The following is a 26,012-nucleotide window of genomic DNA, read 5'->3' as shown; positions in this document are numbered from 1 at the left end:
TTGATACGTATACTTCAGAATAGCATTAGATGGTAAATATCCTGGTCTCCTTTGATGCCGGGTCTGTAGCTGGGCTTCATAAGAGTACCAAAATGGCAGTGACGAAGACCTTTACCTGTCCCATGGCAACCCACTAGTGCAGTGGGCGCCAGAATCTATGACTGTGGCATTTAAAGGGTTAAACCGCAGTGATGTACATAAACTCCCGTTACAGCTGTTGGAGGCAGATGCTGGCTGTGTAATTACCCGCATGACACATTGGTATGTCATGTAGCGGGAATGAGTTAAGAAGAGAAGAAAGCTCTCCCCCTGCTGTCCACATACCTTTGGCCCTGTATATTTTCACGTGCTCCATTCATACATGTGTTGGTTTGTTACGTTCTCGTCGGGGTGTGGACGTGTTCAGTTGCTTTGTGGTTCCTGTAACCTAATTTACACATTTACATTCAGTGATATTTTCTAGTTCATGAATTGTGCGCAGACAATATATGACTAGGATCTCTTACTTTCATGGCCGAGTTGTCATTTAATACTTCTTTCTCTCTGCCGCACAGCTCTCCGCACATGACGCATTGGTTCTCTCTCAGCCTGTGTCAACCCCTTTGCCATTGAGGTAATATTCATTAAATTGTTGGTTTAATGTTTCAAGGACGTCAATGTGATCAGTTGAAATAGTGCTCTATTCTTTCTCCATAATTTTCCTTGAAGTAAATATTAATGATCATTTCAGTTAAAAAGCTTTCTTAAAGCATGAGAACATTTTTTTTTTTCTTTTTTTACTTAAATACATGTATTCATGTAAAACAATTTTGCACCTGTTTCCTTTTATAGCCCACGTTAGACTGTGTATTGCTGGTTGCTGAATGAGTTAACTGAGAATCCGTCAGTCAGGACCTTCTGAGATAGTTTATTATATATGTCTTTTACCAAATTTATCTCTGCTGATTTATGATCACCCAAAAGCTCAGCTCAACTTTGTGGTTTGGTGGTCCTGGATCAGCTAAGGCTAAGTTCACATTTGCATATATATGCACAGCATATCATCTGCATGCCCAAATGCATGCAAACGTAGCATTTTTTTATCCACATCAGCTCACGCATGACGCCAAAAAACCGCTGCGTGTGCATGCGTTTTGGCATGCGTTTGCGTTATTTATGTGCATGTTCGATAGGACAATGTTTTTCCAGGAGAATTTCCTTGACACAAGCCACGTCCAATGGGCGTGTCTCATGGAAATTCTGTATATAGACCCTTGTACAGATGAAATCCTCAACTTTTGTTGCTGTATCCAGCTGCAAGATGGATCTTGGCATGGAGAGCTTCTATCGTCATCTGGATTTGGACTTGAAATTGGCGTTGCCTTTGCTGTGGCTTGTGAAGAAGAAAGACGGAGAAGACGTTGTCGCTGCTATTGGCAACACCCCATCGTTGAAGTCCGAGAGAGCCGTGTAGCCTACCACTCGTTGTACACTGAGCTGCGTGCAAACTCTCAGAAGTTTTTCGACTACATGAGGATTTTGGAGCAGAGCTTCGATGACTTGCTGCTACATGTCCGAGGATCCATCACCAGGCAGGACACACAGCTACGTCGAGCAATTCCTGCTGAGAAACGTCTGTTGGTGACCCTGAGGTACGTAATTTTGAAAAAGAAACACCTGTCATTAATATTATTGTTATAAAAGCTATGTACTGATTTCCCCCCCCCCCCCCTTTTCTGTTTGGGAGATTCCGGAGAGACCTTATCTCTACATTTGCAATTCCACAATTGAGTGTCCACCCTTTCTTGGATTGTTGAAGACACCTGCCATGCTTTATGTGACATTCTGCATGAAGAATTCCTCCCCCAACCCACAACTGAACTCTGTCTGGAAAATGCTGCAAAATTCCAGGACATTTGGAATTTTCCAAACTGTTTGGGGGCTGTGGATGGCAAACACATTCGGATTAGGAAACCTGCTGGAAATGGATCCGAGTATTTCAGTTCCAAAAAATATTTTTCTCTTGGCGATTGCAGATGCTGATTGTCGATTTGTTGCCGTGGACGTTAGCTCATTTGGATGAGGAAATGACTCAGACGTTCAAAAACTCTGACATGGGCCAAAGTTTGTATGGGAATAATTTCAATTTTCCACAGCCACAACCGCTTCCGAACACTGAAGGGCCGCCAATGCCATTTGTTGTGGTTGGGGATGAGGCGTTTCAAATGTGTGCCAACCTCCTAAAACCGTACTCAAGTCGGGACTTGAATCACACGAAAAGGATTTACAACTACCGACTGACAAGGGCACAAAGGATTATGGAGTGTGCCTTTGGATTGCTGGTATCTATATTGCGCATTTTGGGTACAGCTATCAATCTTAAAATTAAGACAATTGATGATGTTGTGAAAGCGTGTGTTCTGCACAGTTACATCCTGGAAAAAGAGCGACCCATCTTAGTACTTGAGCAACCTGTTACTACCACATTGCAGGATTACCAAAATCACCCTCTGAGGACTACAGTGGAAGTTGCCCAAATGAGGGATAAATTTGCTGCCTACTTTGTTTTGGATATTGGATGTGTGGCATGGCAAGACGAAATGGTTTAAGCCGCTAAGTAAAATGTACCTGTAATGTTATGTACATATAATGTTATGTACCTGTAATGTTTGCTGACTTTAATACTAACTCCTTGACTGTAACTTTAATAATACACCTTGACTGTAGCACCCATTAATACTTCACTCAACAATACACACGTTTAAATAAAGAGATAAAGAAAAGGGGTTGTGAAAAAAAACATTTTATTAACATGTCCTTGCGTACCAATGCGTTCCCATAGACAGTAATGCGTTGTTTTGACGCACTTAATCTGCACTCATCCGCGTGCTTATGGCTGTGCATATTTGACGCCTCAAAAAATGCAACATGTTGCGTTCGCCGCACATCGCGAACCGAAGCATGCGTACGCATCTGCAAGCGAACGCATGTCCCTGCGTACACCATATTAAAGATATGTACGCATGATGCATGCGGATCTATCCAGATCAAACGCTGCGCACAGATATGCAAATGTGAAACCAGCCTAAGTGGAGCACAGAAAGCCAGAGAAATAACTCCACAGCAGAACGAGCTTACTGACAGTTTATTAGTTCATCTCATTCTGCAGCCAGCAGTGTGCAGGGAAGCAAAGAGACTGTAAAAACCAAACAACACAAAGTTTTTAATGAAGCCCAATTGCAAAAATTAATTTTAGTCCAAAATACATGAATTTAAAAATGTTGTCAAGGACTTTTACACTGATTAACCTATCTTTAGCATAGGTTGTCAATATCTGATCGGTGGGAGTGCAATACCAATCAGCTTTTCCCAGTTCTGGTGGTGGCCGGACAGAAGCGCTCAGTTGTAGAGCTGCACGGTTCCTTGTACTGTATTGATGCCACAGCTGGGTACTGCACATCTGCCCCCTATTCAAATCAAAAGAGAGTGGATGGGCTCCTGGTACTCCCAGCCATGCCCACTAAACGGTTGTCAGAACTAGTATTATTCTGAGAACAGCTGATGGGCGGGGGTTCCGGGTGGGTAGGTGACCTATCCTAAGGAGAAGCCATCAATGTTAGTCTTAGACACCCTTTTAACTGAAACAAAAAGTGTCCAACGCCTTTCTGCCATATGACGTACTATCCCGTCCATGTGCCCTGGAACTTAATTCCCAAGGACGGGATAGTACGTCATAGCGATCATTGGCACCTCCCAGGGTAAGCGCCGCTGATCGCGGCCGGTTGTCAGCTGATTATCACAGCTGACACCTGGCACTATGTGTCAGGGGCGGTCACAGACAGGCCCTGACACATTGACCCCTGGCACACTGCGATCAAACATGATCGCAGTGTACCGGGGGCATAGGAGAGAAGCGCGCAGGGAGGGGGGCTCCCTCCGTGCCTCCCTGCGACCCTCAGAGCGATGCGATGTGCTGCGTCGCTCCGAGGGTCTTCTCTCTGCAGGCCCCCAGATCCAATATGGCCGCGGGGGCCTGCAGGGAGGCGGCTTCCACAGTGCCTGCTGAGAGCAGGCACAAGGAAGCCTGCAGCAGCGCCTGTCAGATCGCTGATCTGACAGTGCTGTCTAAACTGTTAGATCAGCGATCTGACATCTTATAGTGATGTCTCCACCTAGGGCAATATAATAAAGTAAAAATAAAAAAAGTGTAAAAATAATTTATAAAAGATCCGCAAATAAATGAAAAAAAAAAATTCCCCAATAAATTCTTTTTTTTTTTTTCTGTAAATAAAAAAACGATAAAAATGCACATATTTAGTATCGCCGTGTCCGTAACAACCCGCCCTATAAAACTCTCCCACTAGTTAACCCCTTTAGTTAACCCCTTCAGAAAAAACAAAGCAAAAAACAATGCTTTATCATACCGCCGAACAAAAAGTGCAATGATGTGCGATCAAAAAGACGAATATAAATAAACATGGTACCGCTGAAAACGTTATCTTGTCCCCCAAAAAACGAGCCGCCAAACAGCATCAGCGAAAAATAAGTTATAGCTCGCAGAATAAAGCGATGCAAAAATAATTATTTTTATATAAAATTGTTTTTATTGCATAAAAGCGCCAAAACATAAAAAAAGACATAAATGAGGTATCGTTGTAATCGTACTGACCTGAAGAATAAAACCGCTTTATCAATTTTACCACACGTGTAAAGGTGTAAACACACCCCCCAAAAGAAATTCATGAAATGCTGGTTTTTGTTCATTCTGCGTCCCAAAAATTGGAATAAAAAGCGATTAAAAAATGTCACATGCCCAAAAATGGTACCGATAAAAACGTCAACTCGTCCCAGAAAAAATAAGACCTCACATGACTCTGTGGGTCAAAATATGGAAAAAATTATAGCTATCAAAATGTGGTGATGCAAAAACTTTTTTTTACAATAAAAAACGTCTTTTAGCGTGTGACAGTTCCCAAACATAAAAACCTGCCACAAATAGTAAACTGTTGCGGATCCGCAGGGCCAAATCCGCTGCGGATCCACAGCAGAATCCACAACGTGTGCATACACCCTTAGAGTTAGGGCTAAGATTAGAGTAAGGGGTGTGTTGGGGTTACGGTTAAAGTTAGAATTGGGGGATTTCCACTGTTTGGGCACATCACGGGCTCTCCAAACGCAACATGGCGTTTGTCACAATCAGGGGTGTGACCTTTGGCCGCACACGGTTATCACAGGCACAGGGGGGCTTATCTTAGTTATCCCACCGCTGGTACCATGTGATAAAAAACAGCAAGCTAGTCTTGCCCTAACAATTTACCGCAGGTGGGTTTATTTTGGTTATCCCACCACTGCCACAATGTTAAAAGCTGTCTGGATTTATGGATATCCCACTTTCCAGTTCCCCTTTGAAACTTGCAGCTCTCCGGCACCTCCCTTACCCTCAGGTCAGTCAGGGAACTACACCTAGGATAATTGGTCGCCGGACAGCTGCTTGTTGTGCAATGGCTGTTAGACCCGCTTACATTGAGGGAGTTATAAATGCTTTGGCCGCAGCCACACAATCAGCTTATAAAACCTGCTCAGTCACTGCCAGCGCTACCCACCTAGCCAGAACACACTTCACTGCCACCAGCTTCAGATTCCTCGTATTAATATTTAAAATTAATAGAGGGGTTCGAAGCAAACCCAAATCAATAGCGTAATTAGCTTATAGGCACGTATGAATTCGTCACAGAGCAAGGAGGCAGAACTAATAAATTTTATACTTTATTCCCAAAAGATAGGCAGTGTTTACAGACGATAAAAAGGCTTTACGAAATGAGACAATAATAGTATGTACAATGCAAATACAAATAAATGGGGTTTAAAAAGCAGAAATAAAACTTACATACTGCTTAGATCATTTCAGGCAGAACCATGCGGGGAGGAGGAGGAGCCAAACGTCACCATTCATTTGAGATCTTATTGTCACGGCATCCCAGGCTAGAATGAGGGAGGGGGTAGGGGAAAATACCTTGCGCTGTCCTTTCACTCACCACGCATTTTACAAAACATGAAGTGGAAAAATAAACGCTCTAAAAAAAAAAAACCGAACATATAATCATTAGAGTGGTTGTACAACAGACAAGGGAATAGCTTTTCTTGTCAAGTCAGTCCAAAAATGCTTAAAAAGCAAATCCAAACTGTGTGCGTTAAGCCTAAAGCCCCCGTTACACATAGCGATATCGCTAGCAATATCGCTGTAACGTCACCGATTTTGTGACGTAGCAGCGATATTGCTAGAGATATTGCTATGTCTGATACTTACTTCCGTCCGGCTCCCCCTCTGCTCATCGCTGATCGCGCGAGAACGTCCTGGACCATTTCTCGGCGGGCGCTTCCTGTGGCACCGACGAGCGACGCGTGGACGCGGGCGGGAGGACGCAGGATCACCTGGTGTGACAGGTAAGTAGCGATCCCCGACCCCTGCGATGTCGATGGTGAGATCTGCCTGTGTGGCAGCTCACTAGTGACCACTTAGCGATGCACCAGCAATCCATATCGTTTTTGGGATCGCTGGTGCATCGCTAAGTGTAAGGCTGTGTGCACAAGATGCGGATATCCAGCGGATTTTACCACGCAGAAACGTTGCATATCTGCATTGTGATGTACAGTAGCATTTAAAGCAAAGGAAAAAAAAAAACGCTGTGCAGACGCTGCGGATTTTACTTCTTTTGTGCGGTTTTCCACCTCCCCTGTCTACAAATCCGCAGGGGGAAAACCGCAGTGGAAAACCGCATTAAAAATGGAAGAAATCCGCAGGAAAAATGCAGGTCATTTGACCTGCGGATTTCTTCAATTTTGCGCGGAAAAATCCACAGGGCAAAAAAGTACATGTGCACTCAGCCTAACGGTACCCTTAGAGTTGTTTATCAGATAAAACTGCACCTACTAGTGAAAAATCTTCACAAACCAAGAACCATTGTCCTTATAATCAACAGCAACATCCAGTATTCTGGCGACTCTGTAAACCATACTGCCCTTCTAATGAAGCAGTGCTCAGACTTTAGGTCTTCATATATAGCGCTCAGTGTACAGATCATTGTATATTGTACCCGCTGAGAATAACTAAAGCATGTGTCATTTTTAGTGTTTTATGCAGGTAGGAAAACCTCCTATTTGAGGGTAGAGTTCAGCCTTAAAGATGAGGTTGTGTTTTGTGTATGAATTGCTTGCTGCTTGCAGTTAATTGCACAGATATGGAAGATATTTACATTTTTTTCCTTCTCCTTTTTGTAGTGGTGCAAACTTTAGTTCTTTAGTTATGAGTCTGGGACCAGAAAACTGTGTTACACTGCTGAATTTTGTACTGCTAGAATGCAAGATCCTTTTGCACTCGCTTAGACCAGCAGTTCTGACCGGGGTGGCAGAGGCCGTCGTAGCTGTAAGTATAATCTCTTATTATCTTCCTATCCTGTGCCATATTATGTGTTCTTAAAATATGCTTTGGCATGAAAACACGTGAGTATTGCCGTTCACAATGGTTATTCCAGTTGTACATTTTTACTGTTCAGTTTGCTATTGAGTTCTCCATCTTGGTATATTTGTGGTTCTGTTACATGATTATTTTGTTTACACCTCTATCAAGTGTGATTGTTTTTGTTCTTGAAATGATCTGTTTAACCTGGTTAGTAATATTGTATTTCATATTTTGCTTGCAGATGATATTCCCTTTTCAGTGGCAGTGCCCATATGTTCCTCTGTGCCCATTATCTTTGGCAGGGGTGCTTAATGCCCCAATCCCTTTTATTGTTGGAGTAGATTCCCGATTCTTTGATCTCTCGGACCCTCCCCAGGATGTAGTCTGCATTGACTTGGATACGAGTATGATCTACATGTAAGTGCTGCATACTTACTACTGTGCTCAATATAAATAATATATATATGCTTTTACTTGGAATACAGTATGCTATACAGCATGGGTGGGGAACCTCAGGCCCTAGGGCCATTTACGGCCCTCAAGGACCTTTTATCCGGCCCTCGAGCAGATTCTCAGGGAACGAATTCTTGGGTAGGGAGCTGTATTTTGATTGCAACCAGCTCATTAACCCCTTCACTACCAAGGGTGGTTTGCACGTTAACTCCCGGGCCAATTTTTACAATTCTGACCACTGTACCTTTATGAGGTCATAACTCTGGAACGCTTTCATGGATCCCGGTGATTCTGACATTATTTTCTCGTGACATATTGTACTTCATGTTAGTGGTAAAATTGCATTCAAATAACTTGCGTTTATTTGTGAAAAAAACGGAAATTTGGCGAAAATTTTGAAAATTTCGCAATTTTCCAACTTTGAATTTTTATGCCCTTAAATCACAGCGATACGGCACACAAAAAACTTAATACATAACATTTCCCACATGTTTACTTTACATCAGCACAATTTTGGAACCAAAATTTTTTTTTGTTAGGAAGTTATAAGGGTTAAAAATTGACCAGCGATTTCTCATTTTTGCAACACCATTTTATTTTTAGGGACCACTTCACATTTGAAGCCACTTTGAGGGGTCTATATGATAGAAAATACCCAAAAGTGACACCATTCTAAAAACTGCACCCCTTAAGGTGCTTAAAACCACATTCAAGAAGTTTATTAACCCTTTAGGTGCGTCACAGGAATTTTTTGAATATTAAAAATAAAATGAACATTTAACTTTTTTTCACAAAAAAAATACTTCAGGTTCAATTTTCTTTATTTTACCAAGGGTAACAGGAGAAATTGGACTGCAAAAGTTATTGTGCAATTTGTCCTGAGTACGCTGATACCTGATATGTGGGGGGGAACCACTGTTTCGGCGCATGGCAGACCTCAGTAGGGAAGGAGCGCCGTTTGACTTTTTCAATGCAAAATTGGCTGGAATTCAGATCGGACGCCATGTCGCGTTTGGAGAGCCCCTGATGTACCTAAACAGTGGAAACCCCCCAAGTGACCCCATTTTGGAAACTAGACCCCCCAAGGAACTTATCTAGATATGTGGTGAGAACTTTGAACCAACAAGGGCTTCACAGAAGTTTATAACGTACAGCGGTACAATTAAAAAATCATATTTTTTCCACAAAAATGATCTTTTCACCCCCAATTTTTTTTTTTCCAAGGGTAACAGGACCCTAAAAGTTATTGTGCAATTTGTCCTGAGTACGCTGATACCCCATATGTGGGTGTAAATGACTATTTGGGCGCATAGCAGAGCTCGGAAGGGAAGCAGCGCCATTTGACGTTTTTGGCTAGAATTGAGATCGGACACCATGTCACGATTGGAAAACCCCTGATGTACCAAAACAGTGGAAACCCCCCACAAATGACACCATTTTGGAATCTAGACCCCCCAAGGAACTTATCTAGATGTGTGGTGAGCACTTTGAACCCCCCTGTGCTTCACTGAAGTTTATAACGTCCGGGCGTGAAAATAAAAAAATCATATTTTTTCCACAAACATGATCTTTTAGTCCCCATTTTTTTATTTTCCCAAGGGTAACAGGAGAAATTGGACCCCAAAAGTTGTTGTCCAATTTGTCCTGAGTACGCTGATACCTCATATGTGGGAGAAAACTACTGTATGGGCACACGTCGGGGCTCGGAAGGGAAGTAGTGACGTTTTGGAATGCAGACTTTGATGGATTGGTCTGTGGGTGTCATGTGCGTTTGGAGAGCCCCTGATGTACCTAAACTATTGAAACTCCCCACAAGTGACCCCATTTTGGAAACTAGACCCCCCACGGAGCTTATCTAGATGTGTGGAGAGCACTTTGAACCCCAAGTGCTTCACAGAAGTTTATAACGCCTGGGCGTGAAAATAAAAAAAACATTTTTTTCCGCAAAATTATATTTTTGCCCCCAATTTTTTATTTTCCTAAGGGTAACAGGAGAAATTGGACCCCAAAAGTTGTTTTGTAATTTGTCCTGAGTAGGCTGATACCCTACATGTGGGGGTAAAACACTGTTTGGGCACATGGCAGAGCTTGGAAGGGAAGGAGCACCATTTGACTTTTTCAACGCAGAATTGGCTGGAATTGAGATCAGACGCCATGTTGCCTTTGGAGAGCACCTGATGTGCCCAAACAGTGGAAACCCCCAATTATAACTCCAACCCTAACCTCAACACACCCCTAACCCTAATCTTAGCCCTAACCCTAGCCCTAACCCTAGCCCTAACCCTAACCCTAGCCCTAACCCTAGCCCTAACCCTAGCGGGAAAATGGAAATAAATACATTTTCTTTTAGTTTTATTATTTTTCCCTAACTAAGGGGGTGATAACGGGGGGTTTGATTTACGATTTATGGCGGTTTTTATGTTTGGCGGCTGTCGCACGCTAAAAGACGCTTTTTATTGTAAAAATAGTTTTTGCATCACCACATATTGTGAGCTATAATTTTTCCGTATTTTGACCCACCGAGTCATGTGAGGTCTTATTTTTTGCGGGATGAGTTGACATTTTTATTGGTACCATTTTCGGGCACGTGACATTTTTTGATCGCTTTTTATTCCGATTTTTGGGACGCAGAATGAACAAAAGCCAGCGTTTCATGAATTTCTTTTGGGGGGTGCGTTTACACCGTTCCGCGTGCGGTAAAATTGATAACGCGTTTTTATTCTTCGGGTCAGTACGGTTACAGCAATACCTCATTTAGGTCGTTTTTTTATGTTTTGTCGGTTTTTTGCAATGAAAACAATTTTATATAAAAAATAATTATTTTTGTATCGCTTTATTCTGCGTGCTATAACTTTTTTATTTTTTTGCGGATGATGCTGTATGGCGGCTCGTTTTTTGCGGGACAAGATGACGTTTTCAGCGGTACCATGCATATTTATATGCGTCTTTTTGATCGCGCGTTATTGCACTTTTTGTTCGGTGGTATGATAATAAATCATTATTTTTTGCTTCGTTTTTTATTTTTATTTTTTAAGGGGTTCGCTAAAGGGGTTAACTAATGGGACCGTTTTATAGGGCAGGTCATTACGGACGCGGCGATACCAAATATGTGTACTTTTATTGTTTTTGTTTTTTTTTATTTTGAAAAAATGGATTTATTGGGGAATATATTTTTTTTTTTTTACTAATTTATTTAGCTTTTTTTTTTTTTTTTTTTTTTTTAATTATTTTTAACACTTTTTTTTTTTTTTTTACTTTATTACCTTGTCCCAGGTGGGACATCACTGTCCTGTGACAGATCGCTGATCTGTCACATCACAGATCACTGTGACAGATCAGCGATCTGTCACAGGCACTGCTGCAGACTTCCTCATGCCTGCGCTTTGCAGGCAGTGAGGAAGTCAGCTCCCTGCAGGCCCCCGTCGCCATCTTGGATCCGGGGGCCTGTAGGGAAAGAGCCCCCCGCAGCAGCGCTGCACATTGCGCTGCCGTGGGGGGCTCAGGGAAGCACGGAGGGAGCCCCCTCCCTGCCGATGCTTCCCTTTAACCCCCGGTACACCGCGATCGCGTTTGATCGCGGTGTGCAAGGGGTTAACGTGTCGGGGGCGGTCCGTGACCGCCCCTGACACATTGTGCCGGGTGTCAGCTATGATAATTAGCTGACACTCGGCCGCGATCAGCGGCGCTCACCACGTGGGCGCCGCTGATCGCGATGACGTAATATTCCGTCCATGGTAATTAGGTCCATGGTCACATGGACGGAATATTACGTCAATTGTAGGTAAGGGGTTAATTTCTTCTTGCTCTGTCAGCACATACAGTGTTCACTACTGAAAACTGAAGGGCATGCAATGAAAGATTACGTCCTGACTCCAGTGTCAGAGTCAGGATGTACTTTGTGGGCGGAGTTTGTACCGCCCCCGAAGTATGGTTTAAATATCCAAATGGTCCTTGGCAGGAAAAACATTCCCCACCCCTGCTATACAGTATGAGGTGTTATCCGAGTGTCTTCGGGGAATAAAGTTTATTTTCTCCAAGCTGCGTTCAGCTAAGTTTTCACACTGGGCAGGTTAATAACTCTATTAACCTGCAGATTAACCCCATATCTGAAGGTTAATATCATTTTTCTGGTGACAGGATCCCTTTAAACTATTAGCAGTCATTGATGCTCAGCTCAAACCCCTGCTATTAGATACACATGCTGTTAAGGTAAAAGCCATTGTCTACTATGTTTGGAGAAAGCACATCTCCTGAGCCCCCTTCACATACAAGCACCCCTGCAATGATACAAACAGTGAAGGAAATAATTATTTGATCCATTGCTGATTTTGTAAGTTTGCCCAGTGACAAAGACATGAACAGTCTATAATTTTAAGGGTAGGTTAATTTTCACATTGAGAGATAGAATATCAAAAAAAAATCCAGAAAATCACATTGTATAAATTATATAAATGTATTTGCATTTTGCAGTGAGAAAAAAAAGTATTTGATCACCTACCAACCATTAAGAGTTCTGGCTCCTGAAGACCAGTTAGACGCTCCTCATCAACTCGTTACCTGCGTTAAGGGCCTGTCACACTAAGAGATATCGCTAGCAATATCGCTATAACTAGTGACGTTATAGCGATATTGCTAGCGATATCGCTGTGTGTGATACTTACCTACGACCCGCTGCTTATCGCTGATCGCGCGAGAACGTCCAGGACTGTTTCTCGTCGTCAGCTTCCTGCGACGCTTCCTGTGGAGAGACGAGCGACGCGTGGAGCCGGGCGGGAGGACGCAGGATCGCCTGGTGTGATAGGTAAGTAGCGACCCCCGTCCCCAGCGATGTCGCTAGTGAGATCTGCCTGTGTGGCAGCTCACTAGCGACCACTTAGCGATGTACCAGCGATCCTGACTGCATCATATCGCTGGTCGGGATCGCTGGTACATCGCTAAGTGTGACAGTACCCTTAGAGACAGCTGTCTTACATAGTCACCTTTATAAAAGGTCCCCATGCTCAAGAAGGCACATGTGCAGACCAGTCTGAAGTTTGCCAATGAACACCTGGTTGATTTTGTGAGTGATTGGGAGAAGGTACTATGGTCAGATTAGACAAAAATTGAGCTCTTTGGCATTAACTCAACTCGCCGTGTTTGGAGGAAGAGAAATGCTGCCTATGACCCAAAGAACACTGTCCCCACTGTCAGGCATGGAGGTGGAAGCATTATGTTTTGGGGGTGTTTCTGTGTTAAGGGCACTGGACTACTTCATCGCATCAGTGGGAGAATGGATGGAGCCATGTACCGTAAAATCCTGAGTGACAACCTCCTTCCCTCCGCCAGGACATTAAAAATGGGTCATGGCTGCGTCTTTCAGCAAGACAATGACCCAAAACATACAGCCAAGGCAACAAAGGAGTGGCTCAAAAATAAGCACATTAAGGTCATGGAGTGGCCTATCCAGTCTCCAAACCTTAATCCCATAGAAATCTTATGGAGGGAGTTGAAGCTCCGAGTTGCCAAGCAACAGACTCAATATCTTAATGATTTAGAGATGATCTGCAAAGAGTACTGTAGTGGGTCAAAATTCCTTCTGACGTGCGCAAACCTCATCAACTACATGAAACGTCTGACTGCTGTGCCTGCCAATAAGGGTTTTGCCACCAAGTATTAAGTCTTGTTTGCCAGCGGGATCAAATACTTATTTCTCACTGCAAAATGCAAATTTATATAATTTATACAATGTGATTTTCTGTATTTTATTTTTGATATTCTGTCTCTGTGTTAAAATTAACCTATCCTTAAAATTATAGACTGTTTATTTCTTTGTCAGTGGGAAAACTTACAAAATCAGCAAGGGATCAAATAATTACCGTATATACTTGAGTATAACCCGACCCAAGTATAAGCCGAGGCACCTAATTTTGCCACAGAAAACTGGGTAAGCTTAGTGACTCGAGTATAAGCTGAATATGCATTGTCCTCCGTCCCTGTCCTGGTATACATGGCTCCCCCGTCCCTATCCTTGTATGCATGGCTCCCCCCGTATACAGAGTAGTATATAGAGTATATACAGAGGGTTATACACAGTATTGAGCTGGTTACACCACACATTATATACAGTATACAGAGCAGTATATAGATCATATACTCCTGTATACAGAGGGTTACACACAGTGTACAGCTGGTTACACCGCAAAGTACAGGGGTTGGACAAAATAATGGAAACACCTAACGTTTTGGCATCATAATCGTCGAACATGCTATAAACATGCAAACCGTGACATATGGTAATGTTTTGTAGTTGATTATTTGTGATATGTGTATGTAAATTAACTGTTTTGCAGAATTGTAAGAACATTGATGAGAACCTGATACCAATGGCAGACCTCTCGGATTTTCAAAGAGGCCAAATTGTTGGTGCTCATATGGCAGGCGCTAGTGTGACAAAGTGCCCAAATGTTTGGCGTGTCAAGAGGTACTGTCTCCAAAGTAATGACTGCGTTTGAAAGAGAAGGAAAAACGTCTGCAGCAAAGTACAGGTCCGGCCGAAAGTCGAAGTTGACTGAGAGAGACCGTCTGACTCTAAAGCGAATTGTGAGAGAGGATCGTGAGACCACGGCTTCGAAAATCACTGCTGAGCTCAATGAACACCTACAGAACCCAGTTTCCACGAAAACTATTCGTCGGGAGCTGCACAAATTTGGATTCCACGGAAGAGCTGCAATTAGAAAACCGCTGCTTTCAATGACAAATGTTTCCAAGCGTTTACAGTGGTGTAGAAACCTCCAGAATTGGTCCCTCGAGCAGTGGAAACATGTGATATTCTCAGACGAATCATTGTTTACCCTCTTTCTGACCTCCGGCCGAGTGTACGCTTGGAGACAGCCGAAAGAAGCCTTCTCCCAACCGTAAAACATGGCGGAGGTTCTGTGATGATCTGGGGTGCTATTTTGTGGAGATCCGCCGGTCCAGTGATATCCCTTCATGGAAGAATTAACAGCCGAGATTATTTAGGCATGTTGGGCGACCAAGTGCATCCTATGGTTCAAGCACTTTTCCCGGAGGGGAACGCCATCTTTCAGGATGATAATGCACCAATTCATACAGCTAGAATCGTTAAAGCATGGCACGAGGAACATTCTAATGAAGTTGAGCATCTCATCTGGCCCCCACAATCCCCAGACCTCAACATTATTGAGGATTTATGGTCTATTTTAGAGATTCAAGTTAGACGTCGATTTCCGCCGCCATCGTTGCTCAAAGAACTGGAGGGTGTTTTAACTGAAGAATGGGCTAAAATTCCTTTGGAAACAATTCACACCTTGTATGAATCCATACCTCGGAGAATTGAGGCTGTAATCGCCGCAAAAGGTGGACCTACACCATATTAAACTAACTTTTTGTTGATGTTTCCAGGTTTTTCCATTATTTTGTCCAACCCCTGTATATACAGCAGTATATAGATCATATACTCATGTATCTAGAGGGTTACACACTGTACACCTATTACATGCCCCTGTACACCGCTGGTTGTCCCGCACGAGCCCTGGGTCTCCCCTTACCAGACGAGCAGGAGATGAGGATGACGGCGAAGGCCAGCTTGGTGGTGACCCCCATGGCTGTGGATAGATCCAAATGGACAGTGGGTAGCGCTGACTACAGGAGGCGGGTGGGAGGGAGCGGTGCCGGTCACCAGCCGGAGGGCGGAGTGAAAAGCAGCAGCCAGTAGAGCGAGGCCCCCATGTCCCGGGGTGGTGGGGAGAAGGCAAACTCTACTCTCCAAAGTGGTAGGACGTGCTGTGGAAGGTCTCCTCTCAGCGCACAGGTCTAAGCCAGTCCCTGCTCCTGTGAATCTGCTCAGTGTCCACGCTGTGTGTACGGCCTATGAGTCGCCTCTTCCTAGTCACACCGAATCCTTTCATCGCTGGGCCTTCAGCTGCACAGAGCCCAGGCTGTCTCTGCACTTCCATGCTACTTCGGTGCGCCGGCAGCTTCTTCCTATGCTCAGCGGTCATGTGGAACCGATCATTAAAGTAATGAATATGAGCTCCACGGCTATGGAAGTGGAGTTTCGTGCATGTTCATTACCTTAATGAACGGTGCCATGTAACCGCTCTGCAGAGGAAGAAGCTGCTGGCCCTGGGACAACAGAGATGCAGGGACTTGCAGAGACAGCGCCAGGAGGGTGAGTATGATGTCACAGCTGCCGGCTCCTGCTGCTGCTCCCCCTCCCCCCTTTTTGGACAATGACTCGTGTATAAGCCGAAGGGGGGCGTTTTCAGCACAAAAAAAAGTGCTGAAAATCTCGGTTTATACACAAGTATATACGGTATCTCCTTGACTGTACATGCACGTCAGTTTGCTTGGAAGGCCTAAGTGTGTGAGGATTGCTATATCTGCTATTTTCAAGAACTGCAATTCTAATATATAAAGCTCAAGTGTGTGTATGTATGTATGTGTGTATGTCCTGGATTGGCATCCGCACCGTCGCAGCTACAGCCACAAAATTTGGCACAGTCACACGTCTGGACCCCGAGAGTGTCCTAGGCTGTTGTGAGGCGAAATTTTAACCCCGCGTGTTCCAATTCACCAAACAATTTTGCCCCTATCTACATAATGGGGAAAAAGTGTGTGTGTATCAAACCCCGCCCTTAATGTTATGATGTCATATTGGTTGCCATGGCGACGCTGATGTCATCATAGGTTGCAAGCCCCGCCGCTCATTATGATGTCATAATGGTTGACTATGGGATGGAGGATGTGTGATGGGTATATGGGCACTGGACTATGGGATGGAGGATATGTATGACGGGTATATGGGCACGGGACTATGGGATGGTGGATATGTATGATGGGTATATGGGCACGGGACTATGGGATGGAGGATGTGTGATGGGTATATGGGCACTCGACTATGGGATGGAGGATATGTATGATGGGTATATGGCACGGGACTATGGGAAGGAGGATTTGTGATGGGTATATGGGCACGGGACTATGGGATGGCGGATATGTATGATGGGTATATGGGCACGGGACTATGGGATGGAGGATATGTATGATGGGTATATGGGCATGGGACGAAGGCTGTGTGATGGGTATATGGGCACTCGACTATGGGATGGCGAATATGTATGATGGTTATATGGGCATGGGACTATGGGATGGAGGATGTGTGATGGGTATATGGGCATGGGACTATGGGACGGAGGATGTGTGATGGGTATATGGGCACTCGACTATGGGATGGAGGATATGTATGATGGGTATATGGGCACGGGTCTATGGGATGGCGGATATGTATGATGGGTATATGGGCACAGGACTATGGGAAGGAGGATAATTAGAATTTGCTGTAACTAACCACAGTTAGTTACTATGCCCGGGCAGCCCCGGGCTCTTCAGCTAGTTCATTATAAACTTAAAATAACAGATGATAAGAACTGTTAAGTTGCGGGTTTTTGCCACGATTTCATATTAAATATACGTTATTTTGCTTAGCTGTGTGTTATTTTTGCAGGTCGGAGGATAAGAGAAACTTAAGCTGGAAGCAACTTCCAAAAAAACCAGTGAAGAACCTCCTCAGTATTTTGAAAAAGATCCACCCCCAGCTGTTGACAGGTATATGGTCATTTTATTCTGTGATTTCAAGCAGTTGTGAGACATTGCGTGCAAAGGTGGACGACTTGCAGACAGCTTGGTTTTGGGTCTAAAAAAAATAAAAAAATGAAATTTAAAAATATAACAAATATATAAAAAAAAATCCATTCCCTTCCACCTTTCAAAACTGCATAAAAAAAAGTTAGCATGTTTCATATCCGCATACCTGTATTAGTCCTATCTACAAGAATATAAAATTAGACCATTTGGTAAATGCCATAGAGAAAAATATTGAAACGCCAGAATTTTGTCTCTTCAGTCGGCACCCTTATCTAAAAAATTGTCATAAAAAGCAGTCAAAACGTGTCCCAAAATGTCATTCATAAAAAAAAATGTAACACTGCCACACAAAACACAAGACCTCATCCAGTTTCATTGATGTAAATATAAAGTTACTGGACTCTGAAAATTATTTTAGTTTTTCCAAGTTTCCATATTTCACTTTCATCACATTAAAAAAATATAGAAAATAAAAACTACCAACTTAGGTATTGCTGTATTGGTACTGACATGAGAAACTTGTTGCCTGCTAATATTTGTGGTGCAATAAACTCTTTAAATAATGGATCAATCACACAGGTTTTTTGTTTTTGCATTTTAATTAATGGTGTTCAAAACTACAACTTGAAAAAAGCCCCATGTGGCTAGGTTACTGGAAAATGAAAAATACCTCTAAGGCTGGTTTCACATTCGCGCTTTTTAAGCGCACGCACGGCCGGGGGTAGCTCCGCCCCCGAGCCGGCTCTCTGCCCGGCGTGCCCGCCCCTTCCTTGTAGCGCCGCCTCCTAGCGCACAGCGGCGCCTGCGATCGGCGCACCCTATCTTTAGCATAGGGTGCGCAGATCGTGCGCAGGCCGTGCGCTAGTTGCACTTTGACCTGCGCTGCGCACTTTTGACGGTGCGCCGTGCGCTCCAAAATCCGAAAAGTTTGATTTTGGCGCGCACGGCGCACCGTCAAAAGTGCGCAGCGCAGGTCAAAGCGCAACTAGCGCACGGCCTGCGCACGATCTGCGCACCCTATGCTAAAGATAGGGTGCGCCGATCGCAGGCGCCGCTGTGCGCTAGGAGGCGGCGCTACAAGGAAGGGGCGGGCACGCCGGGCAGAGAGCCGGCTCGGGGGCGGAGCTACCCCCGGCCGTGCGTGCGCTTAAAAAGCGCGAATGTGAAACCAGCCTAAGAAAAAGGAGAAGAAAAATTAAGGAATTAAGAATTCCGAGCTTTTATTTTTAATCTAGAGAGAATCTCCTAGTTCTCCTAATTGTATATTTTAGAACGTTTTTTTTATTGTGGTCTACTTTTATTTCATGATGTTTTTCATGACCGGGCCTTTTTAATCAAAATCGAATTTATTCTCAGTTTTCCAGCCCTAAATATTTCATAGGGGTGCAGTTGTATGTACAGTGTCTATGATGATCTGTATCTTGAAAAATTATTTTTGCAGTACACAGACAGACTCAGGAGAGTGCAATAGAAATGACTCCTATCGAAGCAGATTTCTCCTGGCAAAAGAAAATGCGTGAGCTTGAAATAGAAATTCAAGAGGCATTTCTACGCTTTATGGCATCGATACTGAAAGGCTACAGGACTTACTTGAAGCCCATCACTGAAGCGCCATCTAAAAAGGCCACTGCCGCAGATTCACTTTTTGACCGCCAAGGTAAAAAAACAAGAGTATACATGTATATTTCCTGATCTGTACATCATCTCAATATATGGTCTCCACCTCTCAATTACTCCTTCCCCAATCTCATAAGTCGACGGTCTTAGGGTAACCTTTGACTCTTCTCTGCTTAACAACAGTACATTCAAGCCCTTACCACCTCCATCTGAAAAACATTCTACTGCATGCCATCATCCTCTCCAACCTGGACTATTTCAACAATCTTCCCTATCACGTCTCATCTTTTACTGTTTGATTCCTTCGATCCACCATCAACAGCTGCTTCCCAGCCATGTCATTTTGCCCCTTGCTGCCCTTCTCCCATTCACTACACTACAAAATGCTAACCGTGACTTATATCTCAGTACCAACCCATACATAACCTCTCTCTTGTCTGCTCATACACAACCATTTGCAAGATTTCTCCTGTGCTGCCCCAATACTCTAGAATTTGCTACTTCAAATCTGACCTGTAAATCTTGTGTTCTGGAAAGCCTACAGTAAACCTTATGCCACCACAGCACCATATGAGTAGCTTTTACTTTCACCTATTGTCTCCGTGCCATTTGCCATGCAGATCGCAAGTCCTCATGGGCAGGATCCTCATATTATACGGGTTCTGCCTTATGTTTTTCATATGTGCCACATCCTGTAATTAGGAGCTTTAAAACAAATAATTTCTGAGATGTTTCTATATATTATTTTAACCCTATTTATTTCAGCACTTATGTATTCGTCAAACTCTAGTTTTTTTCTGTAGACCTTGTCTATACAAGTGGTTTACATAAAATCACCTATTATGGCAGACTAGGATTTACGTTGCTACCATACATATTATTTATCTCCCATTACAGGGTTTCTGAGAAGCAGAGATCGTGCTTACATGAAGTTTTACACTCAACTAATGAAAACACAGATCTTCATCCGTTTCATTGAAGAATGCAGCTTTGTCAGTGACAAAGACACCAGCCTAGCTTTTTTTGATGAATGCATTGAAAAGGTATAAAATAAATATTGGATTGAAGCTCATGATACAAAGTTACCATTATATAGCGTGACTAAATTACAGCAGCTGTGTCAATTTAAGGATCTAGAATAGGAAGAAGTCAGTTGTACTTTATAGAGTCCGGTAGTAAACGAATGGAGCAATGGTGCTCTGATGGGGCACTCTAGAGCCCTGTTCTTGGGATCAATGGGTTCCATCTGTGGGAAACGAGAACTTGTGTCATCCCTGTTTAAAGGGAAGGTGCCATCCAAAAAAATTTTTTTCAGCAATTGAAAAAATGTAAAGAATTAATGTTTACATTTTCTTAAAAAATATTATCATTTGTTTTTAATTTTGCAAAATATGAAAAATAATTTTAAAAAGTTTGGCATTTCCACTTGTTAACACTAGGGGGAGCAGCTACTGAAATCTGGCACAAAAACCTATGACATCTAGGAACACAGTGAGCAGCCATTTTGATGGGGCCTGCAAAGTTACTGACTGTCTTTGAATGTAAACTCTAGATCAGAACGGCCATCAATCAGCCTGCTCCAGACTTTGCAGGCAAAGACCCCATTCCCCTCCTCAGATCATGTCCTGGCGATGTGTGAAAGCGAGGCGACAGGCGCAGTCTGGGGTGACGCTGGGAAGCAGGATGGGGGAAATGTAGCCATACAGTAACGATAAAAATGAGACCCCTCTCTTCAGCTGCCTCACCAGCCCTCCCCTGACTGCACCTATTACCCCTGACCCGTGTGCAGGTGCTCAGCCAGAACCACCCTAGAATGGGTCCCCTTTCAGCAGATAATACTGCCATAGTGTTCTCACATAATACCGCCATATAGATCTAACACAATACCGCCATATAGATCATACACAATACCACCATGTAGATCTCTCACAAAACCAGCAGGGTGACAGCAGCACAGAGTATTTCAGGAGAGCAGTATCACACAGGAGAGGATTAGATACACGGCTCAGCAGTCAGTATCACACAGGAGAGGATTAGATACACAGCTCAGCAGTCAGTATGACACAGGAGAGGATTAGATACACAGCTCAGCAGTCAGTATCACACAGGGAGAGGATAAGATACACGGCTCAGCAGTCAGTATCACACAGGATAGGATTAGATACACGGCTCAGCAGTCAGTATGACACAGGGGAGGATTAGATACATGGCTCAGCAGTCAATATCACACAGGAGAGGATTAGATACACAGCTCAGCAGTCAGTATCACACAGGAGAGGATTAGATACACAGCTCAGCAGTCAATATCACACAGGAGAGGATTAGATACACAGCTCAGCAGTCAGTATCACACAGGATAGGATTAGATACACGGCTCAGCAGACAGTATCACACAGGATAGGATTAGATACATGGCTCAGCAGTCAGTATCACACAGGATAGGATTAGATACACGGCTCAGCAGGCAGTGTCACACAGGATAGGATTAGCTACACGGCTCAGCACACAGTATCACACAGGATAGGATTAGATACATGGCTCAGCAGTCAGTATCACACAGGGGAGGATTAGATACACGGCTCAGCAGACAGTATCACACAGGAGAGCATTAGATACACGGCTCAGCAGGCAGTATCACACAAGACAGTATTACATATATGCCCACACTGGTGAAACTTCCAGCCCCCCCCATACACTAGACCAGTGGTCCCCAACCTTTTTTGCACCAGGGACCGGTTTCAAGCAAGACCATTCTTCCATGGCCCGGCAGGGCGGGGATGGAGGTGTGGCAGGGGCGGGGCTTTGGTCATAAGGGGGCAGGGCTATGGACATGGTTGTAGTGTAGCAGTGCATATTTATAATTAAATAACATTTATAATGTGACTCAACTCACCATAGGTTTTGAATGAGTGCTCCATCACCCCCTTCTCCCCATCATTGCCTTCACCCCATCACTCCCCTCTCCCCATCATTGCCTTCACCCCATCACTCCCCTCTCCCCATCATTGCCTTCACCCCATCACTCCCTTCTCCCCATCATTGCCTTCACCCCATCACTGCTGTCTCCCCATCATTGCCTTCACCCCATCACTGCTGTCTCCCCATCATTGCCTTCACCCCATCACTCCCCTCTCCCCATCATTGCCTTCACCCCATCACTCCCTTCTCCCCATCATTGCCTTCACCCCATCACTGCCGTCTCTCCATCATTGCCTTCACCCCATCACTGCTGTCTCCCCATCACTGCTGTCTCCCCATCATTGCCTTCACCCCATCACTCCCCTCTCCCCATCATTGCCTTCACCCCATCACTCCCTTCTCCCCATCATTGCCTTCACCCCATCACTCCCTTCTCCCCATCATTGCCTTCACCCCATCACTGATGTCTCCCCATCACTGCCTTCACCCCATCACTCCCTTCACCCCATCACTCCCTTCTCCCCATCATTGCCTTCACCCCATCACTCCCTTCTCCCCATCACTGCCTTCACCCCATCACTCCCCTCTCCCCATCATTGCCTTCACCCCATCACTCCCTTCTCCCCATCATTGCCTTCACCCCATCACTCCCTTCTCCCCATCATTGCCTTCACCCCATCACTGCTGTCTCCCCATCATTGCCTTCACCCCATCACTCCCCTCTCCCCATCATTGCCTTCACCCCATCACTCCCTTCTCCCCATCATTGCCTTCACCCCATCACTCCCTTCTCCCCATCACTCCCTTCTCCCCATCATTGCCTTCACCCCATCACTGATGTCTCCCCATCACTGCCTTCACCCCATCACTCCCTTCTCCCCATCATTGCCTTCACCCCATCACTCCCTTCTCCCCATCACTGCCTTCACCCCATCACTCCCCTCTCCCCATCATTGCCTTCACCCCATCACTCCCTTCTCCCCATCATTGCCTTCACCCCATCACTCCCTTCTCCCCATCATTGCCTTCACCCCATCACTGATGTCTCCCCATCATTGCCTTCACCCCATCACTCCCCTCTCCCCATCATTGCCTTCACCCCATCACTCCCTTCTCCCCATCATTGCCTTCACCCCATCACTGATGTCTCCCCATCACTGCCTTCTCCCCATCACTCCCTTCTCCCCATCATTGCCTTCACCCCATCACTCCCTTCTCCCCATCACTGCCTTCACCCCATCACTGCCGTCTCTCCATCACTCCCCTCATGGCCTTCTCCTCATGTCCCCATCTCCTCCAGGGCCAGGCTACACAAACACAGACCAACACACACACACACACACACACACACACATATATACACACACACACACAAATATACACACACACACACACATATATACACACACACACATACACATTCACAGACACACATGCACATTCACAGACACACATGCACATTCACAGACACACATACACATTCACAGACACACATTCACAGACACACATTCACAGACACACATTCACAGACACACATTCACAGACACACATTCACAGACACACATTCACAGACACACATTCACACATAAACAGACACACACACACACACACACAGACACACAGACACAGACAGACACACACAGACACAGACACACACAGACACAGACACACATAGACACAGACACACATAGACACAGACACACATAGACACAGACACACATAGACACAGACACACATAGACACAGACACACATAGACACAGACACACATAGACACAGACACACATAGACACAGACACACATAGACACAGACACACATAGACACAGACACACACAGACACAGACACACACAGACACAGACACACACAGACACACACAGACACACACAGACACACACAGACACACACAGACACACACAGACACACACAGACACACACAGACACACACAGACACACACAGACACACACAGACACACACAGACACACACAGACACACACAGACACACACACACACAGACACACACAGACACACACAGACACACACAGACACACACAGACACACACAGACACAGACACACACAGACACACATACACACATACACACATACACACACACACACACACACACACACACACACACATACACACACACACAGACACACACACACACACATATACACACACACACACACACCACCTCTCTCCTCTCACCTGCCCGCCGCCCGCGCTTCCTCGCTCTGACACAGCAGCGGCCGCGCTCTCCTCTCTGTCAGTCAGAGACAGGAAGCGCGGGCGGCGGGCAGGAAGCTGGACGCAGTGGAGGGGTCCTTGCAGCTCCGCTCCTGCTATTCCCTCTTGCAGGCAGCGGAGCTTCTTGGATCGCTCCCTGCCGCTGCTACACACGCCGCTAAGAACTGCTGCGCGCCGCCCCTGGCCACGCCACTGACCGCCCCTGGCTCCCCTTGTGTCCGCGGACCGGCAAGGGCACTGCAGCGGCCTGGTGCTGGGCCGCGGACCGGCGGTTGGGGACCCCTGCACTAGACTATGGGCTGTATATGTCACTGTCCTCAGACAGCCATAAAAGCTGTCATAAAAGGGAAGGTGTCAGATTACCGGAGATCACTGGGGCTGAGAGTGAGGAGACAGAGCAGAAGAACACAGTAGAGCAGGAAGCACAGGGCCGAGCCTGGAGTAGCAGGACAGAGGAGCATAGATGAAAGTCACTCGCACTCACCACTCTCCATCCTCCGGCTCCAGTGAGCGCTTCTCTCCTCTGCTGACCACCTTCTCCATATCTTCAGCCTCTCCTCACAACACAGGACCCGTTATGCCACAAGTGGTCCTGTGATAGAGGGTAAGTGGAGCTCAGCAGATAGCACTGGGCTACAGTAAAATGGCGCCCAGCCACACCTACAGCAGTGAATGGTGCAGCCCACAGGGGCGTGCCCAGTTCACTGCTAATGAGGCTGCAATGTGGGGTCGGGAGCCGACCGCAGTCTCCTATGTCCAGGGACGGCCATATTTGCAGACTGTATGAGTCCTCCACAGATCTGCAAATCAAGATGGCAGCGCCCAGTGGCTACATTAAAACATTATTACAAACAAGCCATAAATCCTAGTTAGTACAACATTTGCTGAAACAACATGTTTTGTTACTTACTATTTTTTTGCAAATTATATAAAATTGCGGCACCTTCCCTTTTAACATTGCTGGTTGTTTATAGTATTAGTAATGGCTTGGTGAAAAAGGCAAACTCTTAATGGCTCGGCTGAGACCATACAATGCATTTCTCTATGCTGCATTCTTGGAGAGTTACGGTAGTTTTACTACTTTGTTGGACGGTACTTCAGAAATGGAAGCTACAATTCAAGGAATGATAATTATCATGCCATGCTCTGTACTGAACAGGTAGGGATCATAAGAGCTCTGGAATGTAGGCGGTCACCCAAGATCAATACAAGATAAGTACACTATTATCACACTCACATGCTTATATAGTTATTTATTTACATTTTTAGCTGTTTCCTGACAAAGGCAATGAAAAAGGGGACAAGGTATGTGTCCATATACAGTAGATTTCTTTTTAGCATCAATTTTAGAATGTTCAAGTTTCATATTTTTTTTTTGTGTTCTTTCTTACACCGTTCATTGGCATAATTATCTGCTTTATAGGCAGACCAGGAATACCCAGAAGACACCCGGCTGATAGAGCTGGATGAGTCACAGAAGAGTGAGCACACAGTATTTATAATGCCTCCTGAGCCTCTGCCAGAGGATGGGCCTGATCCAGCTCCAAAATATAGGTATTTCATTACTCTTAAAGTAGATTTGTTACACTTTTTTAAAGAATAGAAATAATTTCATTGGAATTCTTCGGCTTGATGAGGGTGGTTTACTTACTTTTAAAAACGCCAGTACAATCTTGATATTAATCTGAATACA

The 26,012-nt window shown here is 44.8% G+C and overlaps 1 protein-coding gene across 5 annotated transcripts in view; it reads left to right on the top strand.

The window, feature by feature from the left end:
* DENND4C (DENN domain containing 4C) overlaps nt 1-26,012 on the top strand; it is a 259,443-nt gene that overhangs the window by 161,522 nt on the left and 71,909 nt on the right. For all 5 annotated transcript variants that reach the window (XM_073542724.1, XM_073542725.1, XM_073542727.1 and 2 more), the window contains exons 8-15: nt 555-613; nt 7,258-7,402; nt 7,680-7,855; nt 17,397-17,497; nt 18,978-19,193; nt 20,051-20,196; nt 25,589-25,624; nt 25,743-25,873. In XM_073542724.1, coding sequence (XP_073398825.1) covers nt 555-613; nt 7,258-7,402; nt 7,680-7,855; nt 17,397-17,497; nt 18,978-19,193; nt 20,051-20,196; nt 25,589-25,624; nt 25,743-25,873 — 1,010 coding nt within the window. The remainder of the gene's footprint in view (nt 1-554; nt 614-7,257; nt 7,403-7,679; nt 7,856-17,396; nt 17,498-18,977; nt 19,194-20,050; nt 20,197-25,588; nt 25,625-25,742; nt 25,874-26,012) is intronic.

The sequence above is a fragment of the Dendrobates tinctorius genome, unplaced genomic scaffold (genome assembly GCF_039654945.1).
Source record: "Dendrobates tinctorius isolate UK_male_01 unplaced genomic scaffold, ASM3965494v1 ptg000128l, whole genome shotgun sequence".
Lineage (NCBI taxonomy): Eukaryota > Metazoa > Chordata > Amphibia > Anura > Dendrobatidae > Dendrobates > Dendrobates tinctorius.
The sequence above is the reverse complement of the archived record's forward strand: the minus strand, read 5'-3'. Positions and strand labels throughout refer to the sequence as shown.